Source organism: Periophthalmus magnuspinnatus, chromosome 15 (genome assembly GCF_009829125.3).
Source record: "Periophthalmus magnuspinnatus isolate fPerMag1 chromosome 15, fPerMag1.2.pri, whole genome shotgun sequence".
Classification (NCBI taxonomy): Eukaryota; Metazoa; Chordata; class Actinopteri; order Gobiiformes; family Gobiidae; genus Periophthalmus; species Periophthalmus magnuspinnatus.
Window position 1 is genome coordinate 24,575,026 of NC_047140.1, and position 14,221 is coordinate 24,589,246.

General features: G+C 39.7%; 1 protein-coding gene across 2 annotated transcripts; it reads left to right on the top strand.

Annotated features, from left to right (window-relative positions):
- Positions 1-239: 239 nt before the first annotated feature.
- Positions 240-14,104, top strand: LOC117382215 (stonin-1). 2 transcript variants are annotated; one of them, XM_055227123.1, is made up of 11 exons: positions 240-444; positions 5,341-7,242; positions 7,691-7,893; positions 10,338-10,439; positions 10,524-10,647; positions 11,316-11,365; positions 11,439-11,532; positions 11,620-12,128; positions 12,696-12,920; positions 13,547-13,636; positions 13,711-14,104. In XM_055227123.1, exons 2-11 carry the CDS (start codon positions 5,406-5,408, stop codon positions 13,816-13,818), a joined length of 3,342 nt encoding a protein of 1,113 aa, XP_055083098.1. In that variant the 5' UTR covers positions 240-444; positions 5,341-5,405; the 3' UTR covers positions 13,819-14,104. The 2 variants fall into 2 exon arrangements, with proteins under 2 accessions (XP_055083098.1, XP_055083097.1); XM_055227122.1 differs by lacking the exons at positions 10,338-10,439; positions 10,524-10,647; positions 11,316-11,365; ... (3 more) ...; positions 13,547-13,636; positions 13,711-14,104 and adding an exon at positions 8,295-9,290 and having other exon boundaries at positions 242-444.
- Positions 14,105-14,221: the final 117 nt, after the last annotated feature.

Here is a 14,221-nt window from a genome sequence, read left to right on the forward strand (position 1 = left end):
TTAACACAATCACTAACTAACCACTATTTCTGCTCTTAGCTCAACTATTGGATTACTATTACTGTAACTGCAACTAAGTTAATAATTAGTAGTAATTTTACGCGCAAATAAGTTAACAGTGTACTTTGTTTACTTGTAATATCATTCCACTTCAGTTATAACACTGAGAAAGAGGTCGTCTGCTGGTGTGTTGACTACTGTGTTTGGATAATCTTTTCTCCTACGCCCCTGAACGCAGCGCGGCTCTGGGACGGTTCATCCCCCCGTGCCCCGTCCCGCTGGAGGACAGTCTGAACTCGGGAGGGGAAGCTACCACTGCGCCGCTGTTAAACTCCCAGGATTTACACTCTGCCATTTTGAGGAAAACCGGGTCGACGCCGTGACTCCAAGCGCACCCAGAGCGCGGAGTCATGACCTAAACCGACAACTTGCTCCTGTTCGCTTGTAAGTACTTTTTCCTCGTTCCACGTAGCCAGTGTTGCTTTGGCATAACTGTAGACTCCTTGTTGGAAGCTGAGCAAACCGCTGAAGTATGTTTTCACTTCCTAAATGTTTGCGTTCCCAGTCGGTGATGGTTGTGGCCCGTGCGTAAAAGGCGAGTACAGAAACTAGCTCGGAAAAGTTACGCGCGGCGACAACTTTGCACAGACTTCATAAACCAAAACAATACCGCTTTATACCAGACCAATATGGGCCTCTCTATTCGGGACACGGGCCGGGATGTGTTGATGTGGGTGATGGCAGCGTGCGTGGATGTTTTCTTTCTGCTCAATTGGTTCCCGTGGGAGTGAAAACTGCAGTTGTTTACCGACACCGGCTTCTTCTGAGTTTGACCGGTGAAGTGACCCTGAGGCGCACGCAATCCGCAGTGAATCAGTGTTTGGTTAAACTGTTTTCATAATTAAGATGGTAATTAACTGATAATAAACAAGCGAAAACCACCGGAGGCAATATGGATAAATGGTTATTTTCTGACAGCTTTGGAGTCAGGACAAATGTTGCTTTATGGGAAGTATAGCCTACTGGAAGATTTAGAGGCTGTTTTCAGTTTCATGTTTAGGCTACGTTTGACTTTTTGTTTCACTTTTGACATAAACCTAATCAGTGATCTCAAAAGAATCATCAGATTAAAGAAAAACTCTTTGGCAGTGTATTGATGGATTGGACATACTTTCATACTTTATCTAGTTATCTCTTCCTATAGCCTATTTATTACTGTGAACCACATAATACTTCAAATAGCCTGGGCATTGTGCAGTTTTGTGCGGACATTTACATTGGGTGGTGCTTTAGTTTGTGCCATTTAACCTACTTGCTTTGTTTCAAAATAAAGGTTCTTTTTAACAGGCCAGTGTGTTGTTCACACCCACCATGACATGTTTGTGCATCCTTCCTCAGAACCACACTGGTCTGTTAAAAAGAACCTTTATTTGGAAATAATATTTGAAGACTGAAATGAACCTCTTTGAAGTACTTTCTTTGTTGTTAGACCTTTGTCAGATTTAGCCTACATTCCTATAGCCTACTCTTTTAAATGATTTATGCTTTAGACATAGGATACTACTAAATTCTTATCTTTATGTGATGAAGTAGTACTTTGTTAAAGGCGTCTTGTTTTGTTGAACTTGTGAAGCTTCACTTTTATCTGTATTGTATTGTAACGTTAAATAATAAACCCATGCAAAATTACATGTTACTGGAGAGCTGCTTTGTTACTAGAAAAGCTGGTTAGTCATCATCATGTGTTATTGTAATGCAGAGCAGTTGACATGAATAAACCTTTGAATTGCCAACTCACTGCTTTCCTGCATTAGGACAGGCTTGTATTAAGATGATAAAGTGATTGTCTCACTATTGTCTTTTTCAGGAAACATTTAGGAAAAAAACAGGAACTTTATCAGGAAGCAGCTGCATGTGATGTTAAAGTTGAGTTTATTTTCTCTTTTTCAGCATTTTTATCTCCCCAAATATTCCCCTCAGTCATCAACATGTGGCCAAACCCTGCTTTTGGTTCTTTAGTACAAAGCTTTTAGACTAGAAGCATGTGATGGTGATATGATTATTTTAATTAGAGTAGTTTGAAAATAAAACATGACTTTAATGTTACTCATCAACCGATTGGAATTTATTATGGTATTGTCCATATTGACTCAGGACTGTTCCTCATTTGTGGTTTCATTCTAACAGCATTTTTACCCAACCACAAACACAAGCACTTGTACAAATCATTAAAATGCCATTGTATTTGTGACTTTTTATAATTCATTAATTTACTCAGTTGTTAATCTCTTGCTCTCCTGCAGCAGGTTTCTGAGCTGTTTCAGCAACTTGAGGCTGTAGACAGGATACTCTCCAGAGAGACAGTGTCTAATTAACCACAGGACTAATGCTCAGAGATAGACAGACCGCTACAAACAACTGCAAAAGGACAGCTTGGTAGCTCTTCTGCAACATATAGTCACATAGAGCCATAGTACAAACATCATTCACTCTGGGAACTAAATCCACATTCTTTTCAAAGGCGAGCAAAACCAAATATGGGCAAACGGTGTTATTCTTTCTAGTTTATTATTTGCAACTAATGTTAAGGTAGAATTTATTGTTCTATAATAATAATCATCATAATGCTCCACACTCGGTGGTGGTGAGCCATTAATGTAACCACGGCCGCCCTGGGGTAGACTGACAGAAGTGAGGCTGCCAGTATGTGCCAATAGCCCCTCTGACCACCACCTATCACTCACACACACACACCACATTCATGCCTAAGGACAGAACTTACTCCAAGCAGGAATCAGACCTTTCTGTGTCCTCTGCATTTGAACCATCCTTTATTGCCACAGGTTTGGTCATGTGTACCTTGAATGATATAATGTACAGTGATGGGAAGACTACTTTGAAAATATTTATGCTATATGTATTTAATTACATTTAATACCTGCTTTAAAATGTATTGTGTATTCTGTTACATGGGCCAGTCAGAGTATTGTATTCTGAATACTCTGAATAGTTTTACACTGAGCTACATTTAAATTATAGGGTAAAAACATGACAGATAATTACAAACAGCTTTATTTCTTTTTGCATTGTTTGTTATGCAATCATTTATATCCAATTCGAGGTGAAAAATCTCACATGCACACGCTGCAAGAGATGTGTTTCCTTTTGTTCAAAGCCAAAAGCCAAAACTAATTTAGGAAAGTAACTGTATTCTGAATACCACCAAATGAAAGAGTAGCTGTACGAGAATACAGTAACTCAAAATTAGTACTCAGAATATGTATTTTAGGTACATGTATTCAGTTACTTCCAAACGCTCTAGTGTATGGGTTAGGGTTTAGAAAGATTGACCTGACATGCTGTTTTCTGTGTCCTTTCTTTTACTTATTTGCAACAACCAGCACAATTACGGATAAATCATGTTTCCACTGATTATCTAAATATTTGTTGACAGCTGATCAAAAATCGAGTTGGCTGGAATTTCCTGTGTGACTGACGCTTGTCCCAGAGGAATTCGTGGAATGTGTGCTTTTGTCCTCTGCAGATTTGACTAAGTCCTTTTTACTAGAGAAACCCGGAAGAGGTGGACTAAAGTGCTTCTTGTTGGCCTAGTCTGAACCCCTGGACTCATCATTCCCTCTCCGTCTCCTGTCTACACAAACTATTCTCAGGATTCCCACCAAGCAGAAAGAAATGACTGAATATAGTTATTTCTACATGCCATTGTAAACACTCATTAGAAAGATGTCCTCCTATGTTTCTGAGGACGTGTCAATCTAGCATAGCGACCCCAATACTTGTGTTTATTTATAGCTGGGGAGCTGCCACTGGATCTTTGGCTGTGATTTTGAAGGGAGGAGGGAAGGATGTAATTGCAGCTTACTTCTTTCATATTTTTCCCCCCAGTTTTATTTTTATAGTGGGATGAAGCTCTAAAGTGGCTTCTATGTGGCGCAGAGGCCTAGAGTTTGCAGCCAACACTTCAAAGATAGCCTGTGATCGACTCGCTCTGGGAAATTAACGGCAAGATTGTATAAATCTCAAAGCCACTTCAGTCATACCAGGCTAAACTACATGCTACAGATGCTAGTGGTCTTATTTAAATGCTTTCCATTTTTTCCATCTTCATAAATCCATACCATATATAGAAGCTTTATTCAGAAGATTTTTAACTTTGTGCTGATTTATGCTTGTTAACTATAAAAGCCACTCTGTCACGGTGTACTGCATTCAGACTTCCACTTGTTAATGAGTGACTTTTTCTGTCTGAGACTCCATTGAACCAAGTTTTCTGCACAGTAAAATATATCACCTTTTCAGTATTTGATGAAGTACTAGAATTTGGCAGTGATGGAACGTAACAAAATAAAAATAGTAAAGTACTGTACTTAAGTAAAAGTTTTAAGTATCTGTACTTTACTTAAGTAGATTTTAAAGTGGATACATTTTACTTTTACTTCACTACATTTGAGAGCAGGTATCTGTACTTTTTACTTCACTACATTATTGAACTGGCCTGAAAAGTAAAAATATTTTTTTATGATTGTTTGAGACCTGCTGAAAAGTCTCAGGGGTGTATTTTTAACATGTTTGTAATCTGAGCAAACAAAAAAATATACAGAGAAAAGCAGCTGGAAAAATCATGCATTTAAGCGTTTCTGTTGAACAAAATTCAGCAGAGCTTTATCAAAACCACTACATTTGAAGCCTTATAAGATCTCAAAATATGTACAAAAGACTTTTACTTTTTTACTCTTCAAGAACATTTTGAAATGGGTACTTTAATACTTTTACTTAAGTCAATCTTTTCATATGATACTTGAGCATTTGTTTACTCCAGTATCTGTACTTCTTCCACTAATGGAATTTGGTACATAGGTTTACCAATGGATCCTCTTTTAATGCAGTACATTTTGTGAAACACATTCCATATTAATTCCATCTCAATTATTGATTGGTTATTGTTGTATATTGTTGTTGTATGTTGTATACACATTATCAGCTAAGAGAGTCTAAAATAAGGTATATTAAGTGAGGACAGAAACACTCATGTCTAGTACGGTTTCCCCTAAATCCAATCAATATCCAATTAAACAGGATAATGCCCAGAATTGATTTATTGTATTGACAGATCCTGCTGACACACAAAGAGGTGTTAACCCAAGCAAACTTCTGCATTGTTTTTGAAGTCAATGCTTCATTAAGATTCTATGGAAAACTTTATAAATATGTTTATTTATTTCCATAAGAGCATGAATACATATGTACTTTAAACTGTTGAAAGTTGTAAAAAATGTATCTATAGTAACATTTATTAATATTTATTTTCATTTTTTGCAGATAATACTGAAGGACAAAAGGACACTGTATAAAGGGGCTGTTTGACCTGTGGTGGATCTGTCAGCATGTGCTCAACAAACCACTCAAACTGGGTGACGTTTGAAGACGACAGTGCACCTTTCTCCTCACCTCAGAAGCCCCTGCAGACACAGAGCCTCCTCAAAGCTTCAGTACCACGTCCCAATGGGCTCAAACTAAAACTTCCTCCTATCAGAGACACTTCCTGGAGCTTTAACAACTCACTGGACTCTCCTCAGTCCAGCCTCAGCAGCAGCTCTTTTGCACCATGTATCACTCCCCTTTGCACTCCAGTGAGTGGGCTCCCAAGCGGCGCATCCCCCTTTCACTCCAGCTCATGGGAAAGCAAGGACTTATTCTCCTCCAGCCCCTCCGCAGCCTCAGTTTCCTCTCCCAGCTCTGAGGCTCAAAGTTCAGATGGACCAAACCCCTTCCCGTCTTTCCAGGGAAACTCAGGGCACTATAACCCCTTTTGGCACGCGTCCAGGCACAGTGCGGACGTGGACAGCTCCTCCTCAGACTCGGACACAGACACTAATGCTCTACCGCGCTTTTTTATTCGGACCAAAGATGGCAGTGAGCCCCCACGGGACCACCTCCAGAACTCTCTCTCCTACGTGTGCCACAAACTGGAAGGCCTGAAAGCAAAGGCAGACCAAGACGAGGAGAGAGGAGGCGGAGAAAGGCGGCTGAGCTGCAGAGATGAAGTTGTAAGGGATGGTTCATCTCAGTTTGTCCCTCGAGGCTTGTTTCGGAGCCAGAGGAGAGATGGTTGGTCTGTAATGCTCAGGATCCCAGAGAAGAAAAACCGCATGTCCTCACGGCAGTGGGGGCCCATCTATCTGAGGCTGCAGCCAGGGGGCGTGCTGCAGATGTATTATGAGAAAGGACTGGAGAAGCCCTACAAAGAGTTCCAGCTCCTCCCACAGTGCCGACTGTCAGAGCTGAAGTTAGAAAGCTACGGAGAACCACGTAAAGTCCTGACTGTGAAGGTGGAGCACTTCACATACACAGAGAAGAAACGCTTCCATCCCAAGCAAGAGGTCAGCCACGAGGCCGAGGTGGAGCAGCTGCTCAAACTGGGCTCCACATCACACGACGACATGAAGGACCTGGTGGTCTCCATGGAGGAGGAGATCTTTCAGCTCAATATCCCACACCAGCCCAGGCGGCACTACGAAGAGCAGGAGCTGTCCCTACAGATCACGGACCACATCTGGATACAACTGGACAAGTCTGGGAACGTCATGGAAAGGGCCGCTTTCACCCAGATCCACTGCCTCGCCTTTTTGAATGGATTATCTGAATGTTTTCTGGCTCTCAATGACCTGCTGCTGCAGCAGCATAACCCCAGTTATGAGTCAGATGAGGCCAGTGAACTCTGGATGGAGATAGCTGACTGTCATTTTCACAAATGTGTGAATGAGACAGAATTTCACATGTCCCGGCTGATTAAGTTCACCCCCCCTGATGCGTGCAGAGTGGAGCTGATGCGCTTTAAGACCATGAGTCTGGGCTGCACTGAAGCTCCCTTCTCAGTGAAAGCCGTGGTAACGGTGCAGGGGGCCTATGTGGAGCTGCAGGCCTTTTTAAACATGTCCCCAGCCTTCCTCAGCTCAGGCATGGGTTTATGTGACTCCTTTCCCCTGTGTGAGAATGTACTGATCCGAGTGCCAGTGCCTGGCGACTGGGTCAAAGTCACTCAGACTGTGGCCTTACTGCGACAAAGGTCCCTGAAGGCTCGCATGAACAGAAACACCTGTTTAGCAGCAGGTACAGTGAACTCTCAGCCCGTCATGCAGGTCTCCATAGGAACCGTCAAATATGAGAATGTGTACTCTGCCATCGTCTGGAGGATCGACAGACTACCAGCTAAAAATACAGGTATTCAACAAGTTTACATGTTACAATCTATATTTGATTGTATTAATTTAATCTAATGTTTCTGCTTTTTCTATAAAATGCACAACAGCTCTGTAGCCTTACAGCTACAGCTGTACAGTAGATTATATCACTTTATTTTGACTTGTGACATCTTTTGAGATGCCATCATTTGTGACCTGTGGTTTACACAATTTACATGTTAAAAGAAATTCATAGTCATTCAAAACACTAGTTAGCTGGTACTCGGTAAATGACTAATAAATGATCATATCTGTGTATTAAATGAAAAGGATGAATATGACTGAAAAAAAAAACATTATTTCAGGTTGTTCCACATGTGCATTGAATATGTTATTGTTTATAATGCAGTGTTTCATATCTGAGGGCTGTACAGTATTCTATGCATGATCTCACTCTACCACAATTGTCCTTTCTTCTCTCTCTGCAGCAGTGGACCAGCCGCATTCATTCTCCTGTAAGCTGGAGCTGGGATCTGATCAGGAGATCCCTAATGACTGGTACCCTTTTGTCTCTATGGAATGTGAAATTATGGGGGCCGTAGTGTCACAAACCAGGGTCAAATCTCTGGGCACAGCCAACGACATCCAACCGCAGAAACACATCACCAGTTGGACCCGTTACCATGTTCAAGTAAGACACAAGATATATCGCAATCAAAATGGTAATTAAAATAGTTAAAATTAGCAAATTGCAAAGAGGGCAATTATTTAAGTAATATAAATTCCTCTGAAACAGCAAAATATCCAGTTTTCTGCAGACATGTTATGAAAATTTGAAATATGTGGGATTTTTTAAATTAGTTTAACAGTTCGTATTTGACTCTTCTTTCAAATGTTAATGATGCTGGACGTGTTTGAAATGTGAACTCCTTAATAATGAAAACATAAATTGCAAATGTAATCGCAATGCTTCTCAGAAAAATCACAATTAGATATTTGATCAAAACTGTTCAGTCCTAAGTGAGATCTTTGTCTGATATATCACCAATGTTGGAAGTTATGTTTCTAAATAAACCTTTCTTTGTTGTCAAGGTGGAGGTGGAGAGAAAGTGGATTGAGACTGAGTCGGAGAGGCAGTCTGGCTGCATGACACAGTGATGATTAAAGAAAGTCTGTTCCCATTGGATTTTCGACTCAGCAAAAAGGAAGAACAAAAGGGAGGTGATGAGGGACTTGCTGCTTGCATCTGATAATTCATTTTAACTATTCATAGCCTGCAAGAGTTGAAGATGTGATAGTTTTATGTCTTAAGACTGAATTAGTCTAGACATAATGAGCAGTTTAACATGTTCCTTTTGCCTAGCACTTTACATTTATAGTGTAATGACTGTAAGTCCAGTAAATGGGTACTGTGTATAAGCTTGCCTTTGTCTGCACTGCACATTGACTGGCAGCCTTAAGAGACGTGGGCAGAACTCGCTCTTTAAGATAAACAGCTGAAGTAATGAGTTATGTTGTTAGTTTAAAGGTACTTTGTATTGACTGTTCAAGGCTGCACAAATGGGCAAAAGTAGTTCCACTTTATGTTGATTTTTAAGCTTAATTTATTGTTGAAATGTTTTTATCATGTTGGTACTAGTACACTGAAATACCCAGCACATTGTTAAAACTGAATTTAATGGAATGGTTTGGCCTTAATATGTCTTGTCAAACAATAGTCAATTTTTCATGCAGCCATCAGTAATGGTTTAATCTGTGTGGTCAGTGGTAGAAGAACCCCAGTGCTGATATATTCTGCATTTCAAACCAGTTTTCAGTTTTTCCATCTCAACAAAAGTCATTACTTTTGCTGCTTATCTGGAGCTGTGGCTTTAGAACATTGTTTTTTACTCTGGAGGACTGTAAACTTTATTTAAATAAATCAAATCTCTATCTCTGTTTTGCCTATTGTACATGATGCAATAAAAAAAAAAATACTGGTAAAGCTTTATGGTGAAAAAAGTGAACTAAAGTGAAGACCTTGATGTATGCAGTACCTGGCTAAGCCGGATATTATGTACGTAATACAGTAAAACAACTTCAATCCAAGCTTTGTGTCCTGGTCATTTATCTGAACATTTTTACTATTGTCTGAAAAAAACATAAACTTCACATTTGCTGAATCATGCAGTTACCTTCTCTTGTGGAGCAATAAAGTTTGTCTAAGTTTAAGTATTTTCCCATCTTCATCTTTTTCCCATCAGGGAAATGATTGGACCTTACCTCAGAAACTTAAGCTCCTTGTAACAATGACATAATAATCCTGCTGTTTGTTGTGAGGTCTAAAATTTGGGCTCTTTGTTTATTGATATATTGAACAAACATGTCTTTCATCTGTCCCTGGGCACAGGGGCAGCAGGTTACTTCAGCATGGAAGTAACCAAGAGTGGAATATTTTATTTCAACCACGTGTTCATAATCATTGACTAAATAGACAAGTCTAATAAATGTATTCTGTCTGTACTCTTTATTCAAATTACTTAACTAAAATGTGCCATGTCATAAATGGGCCTAACTATTAGGCCCATGTTGTCCCCATTTGACCCAAACATCAGTCTCCTCCAAGCAACAATAGCAATAGTGCTCTGTAAACAGTACACAAACTATATACACTTTTAGGGGATACTTCAAAGTAACGATTAAAGTCATTTAGTAAATGATTAGGGAGCGGTTCCGTTGTTTGGCTCAGTTCTGCCTCCAGGTGGTGCTGTTGCGCTAATCACCCTCACGTGTGCACAGTGCACATGAAGCACAGATGAAGCACAGATGAAGCACAGTGCAGATGAAATACAGAGAGCTGCGATTGTGAATCATGTTAAACACGGGGCCAGTGGTGAGAAATGTTTATGAACATTTATCATTTTAGCAACCAGGCAATGTAGATTATATGAGTTTAAATAATCTAATGTATTCATGGTGAATTCACCTTTTTAACTCTTAAATAATTGACTAGTGATTACCCCTGCAGATGAAATAAAGTTGACAAAGTAACTCGTGATGCTTTTTATTGCAAATGAAATGCTAATGTTAAATGTAATATGACATGTTTTACTTGAATATTTCTAAACAAATCCAAGGGCGGTATGTCCCCTGCAGGCTAAACTGTACCTGTCCATCATTGATGATGTGATAGAGAGTATGAGGGAGCTCTTTCTGGATGAGGGCATTGAAGACCGTGTTTTGGATGATTTAAGGCATGTAAGTTTTTCACTGACTCACTGTTAAGGGAAAACTCCACACACAGCAGAAGGTCTGATGCGACCCGTGACTGTGTCTGTGCAGCTCTGGGAGTCAAAGATCATGCAGTCCAAAGCAATGGAGGACTTCAGGAAAAACAACATCAACTCCTCCAACTTTGTGCTGCAGCTCCCGGCCAGCTACACCCAGAATGAACAAGAGATTACAGGTAAAATGAGGAAATATATATATATATATATATATATATATATATATATATATATATATATATTCTGCTCGGCTAGGCTGTTACACAGCATTACAGCTGTTGATGAATGGATAAACTAGAGCATATACATTGCTGTCCTATCAGACCAGTTGAGAAACACAATTAGGACTTGTCATATCAGTAATGTAATAATAATAATAACACTTGCACTTTGCACAAAGAGCTACAGTAGTTTCTCCACACTGCTGAAAAGCAGTAGCCGCTGCTGCTTATGGGTTTATGAGAACTTGACACCCAATGTGTGCCAACAGTCTCTCTAATCATCACCAATTTTGACATAGACACTCACAGTCACACCATATTGACTGAGAGAAGATGGGTGACATGTTGCTCTAGGAGAGACATGGGCAAACTACAGCCCAGGGGCCACACACGGCCCTTTGAGCTTAGTAATCCGGCCCACCAAAAGTGATCAAATGATATTAAAATAGGTAAGGGAATATATACACATATATCCTGGCCTGGCCCCTCAGTCAAATTTTAGAACCCATTGTGGCCCATGTGTCAAAAAGTTTGCCCACTTCTGCTCCAGGAGAAGATGAGTGATGTGCTGCAATAGGCCTTTGCATTTATGTTTGAATATACTTTATTCAAATTGTCTTTTGTAGCTTCAGTTCTGATACCCCCAAGTCAAAAAGTTCACACCTATCCAATGAAGGTAAGTTCCATTTTGACTAATCTTCCCAACACATATTTCCCTCTGTCTAAAGTGTAATGTATCTGAATGACAGACCACTCCAGAGACCGTGGCTACCTTCTCTCTTCCTGCTGGTCTCACTTACCCAGTCCAAATACCTGCTGGAGTCACACTGCAAACTGCCTCTGGTAAAAATCATTGGACATTTATTGACCATTATAGAGTTTATTTTAGCCTTATATTTGGAAATAATATTTTTTCCTATGTGTTTTTAGGTCAGCTTTATAAAGTCAATGTTCCAGTGGTGGTTACACAGACTCCAGCAGGACAGCAGTCTCTGCCCCATCCTGCACAGAAAGTTCCTGCTCCTGCCCCTAAACCTCAACCTGCTCAAGTCAGAGTTAATACTGCTCCTGTCCATGAGGTGGCGCCATCCACAGTATCAAAGACTACTATATCAAATCCCACACCAGTCCCCATACCACTCCAATCCAACCTAGCCCCAATTCAAGAGGCTATCCCACCTCAACAACGAGAAGTACCAGAAATTATAGATGTTGAGGCTGCAGATATCCCAGAATTCTCTTCTCCAGAGCTAGACATCAAAGGTAAAAGCAGCGACCAGCCTGTGAATCTAAGTATGAACGAATCGCCCAGTGATGTACTAGACTTCCAGATGAGCGCAAGCACCACCGACATTGATGACCTCCTCAAAGAGGTGATTGAGAAGGAGAGGGAGAAGGTCAGGAACTTGGATCCAACCAAAGCTGATGATGTCCTGGCGGTTTGTAAACATTTTAATTCTTTACAACATCAAACAACATGCATACATGAACTGGTTTGTCTTCCTCTAATCTAACTACTTCTCTTCAAAAGAACTGTCTATATCTCTTTGACTTAAAAATGCACTATGTAACTTTTCTTGGAGTTCACCACCTTCTTGTATTCATGGAGGTGTTGTTGTGGAACATTCTTGACAAAGCAGTAGCAGCTCCAAGGAGGCAAGCAGGTGGCGTACCCTCCACCAGAAAAGTTACGGTCCATCTTTAATTTCAAAAGAAACTAGCGTGAGATGTCTGAGTGATGCCATTCTCAAAGATCTTTAATTCCTGGCTGGTACTTAAGTCATCTTCACCAACTTTTAAAATGTCTTGAATATTGAGACAAACCACATGTGTAGTAGTTTTATTTTCTATTTATTTCATATCTAAACTTTATGTGTATATTTGTGTATGTATATTGTATATATACATGTGTGTGTGTGTGTGTGTGTGTGTGTGTGTGTGTGTGTGTGTGTGTGTATGTATATTTTTTATATATATTTATATTTATATTTGACCTTTGTGTTTAGCTGGACCTGGATTATAGCGCACTTTCAGACATTGTGCAGCTCGATGGTACTGCTGACAACTCTGAGGATGAAGAGGTGGCTGCTCTGGAGGAGAATGACTTTTTGGGAATAATCAATGCAGAAGCTATAAAGGCCCTGCAGGAGGGAGACGCCAGCAGTGATGGCAACAGCCTCTCCTCCAGCGACAGTGAAGTGGAAGACGAACTGGCTCATGTCGAGGATGAGGTAAGACTGAGCGGAATATTAAAAAGCTACAAAGTGTAAGCATAATTTCAAATGCAGTTTGTCATGGAAAAGTACTTTTTTTTGTAGTTTTATAGGAAAGAAGAGTAACATGTTTTGCAGTTAAGTAGTGATTGAGTATCTCTTCAATTAGATTTTGTTTTAATTATAATAAAAATACAAAAATGACATTAGGTTTAACGTTATAGACGATGTGACCACAAAAATATTTAATTCTGATCGGAGCATGTCTAAAAATGAAGAATGTAGCTGTTTGTCTGTGTACACTAAATGAACATTAATTAACTGATTAAATGAAGCAGACAGCAGCAGTGTAATGTTTCAGGTGGAGCTTTTTTATTGCTCAAACTTGGAAAAAACATGCAGTCTTACAGTGAGTGAGGTCACCTTTCCACACTTGTATCTTGGCTTGGTTGTGTCACCTGCTTTTCTCCATGGAGATAAGTTTAATGCCATTCTGTGGAACACTCTTGGCAGAGAAATAATATCTCTGTGGGAACAAGCAGAGTAGTTGTACAGTGCACCTTTAAACTAGAAAAATAAATCTGATTATATCCTCAATAACTGTATCCATTACTTTGAATTGTGTGTTTTCTCAATACTTTCAGGATCCCTTAAATTCAGGCGATGACGTGATTGAGCAGGACATCCCAGACCTCTTTGACACCGATAATGTGATCGTTTGCCAGTATGACAAAGTAAGAACATGATTTACTTTTCTCTTAAACTAACCCTGCTCTGAGCACAGAATCTGAATATCTCATCTTTTCAGATCCATCGCAGTAAGAATCGATGGAAGTTTCATTTGAAAGATGGAGTGATAACTTACGGGGGCAAGGACTTTGTGTTTTCAAAGGCAGTAGGAGAGGCTGAGTGGTAATGGCTCTGGTCTTTAGTCGACTGACCAGATCAGATGGAGGTGTCCATTTAGTGAAGTCACTGATTTAAAAGGTAAAACAATCCTTAAATGCAGGAGATGCGTTTATCTGCTCAAAGCAATTTTCTGTTTAAAATTCATTAATTTTGTCAGTAATAACTTTTGATTTGACTGATTTTTGTTCTGGAAAATGTATCTTAAGTTTGTAACACAGCTGACAATGTGTTTTGTCTTCTCATAACTAAAACAAAATGGATTTTTGTTTAGCCTTGAAAATATTTGTACTAAATATTTAAGTCAACCATAACCGCCGTCTTTTGTCTGACCTTGTCCAGAATACTTTTTCACAAAGAGTTTAATAGTATAAATCTTTAATACCACTTCTGGTGTTTATCACATTCATGCA

Bases quoted from the DNA above. Each gene is read 5' to 3' on its own strand.
- LOC117382215 (XM_055227123.1), top strand. From the start codon at position 5,406: ATGTGCTCAACAAACCACTCAAACTGGGTGACGTTTGAAGACGACAGT. The intron at 10,440-10,523 runs GTAAGTTTTTCA...GTGTCTGTGCAG, and splicing joins TTTTGGATGATTTAAGGCAT to CTCTGGGAGTCAAAGATCAT. The intron at 12,129-12,695 runs GTTTGTAAACAT...CTTTGTGTTTAG, and splicing joins AAGCTGATGATGTCCTGGCG to CTGGACCTGGATTATAGCGC.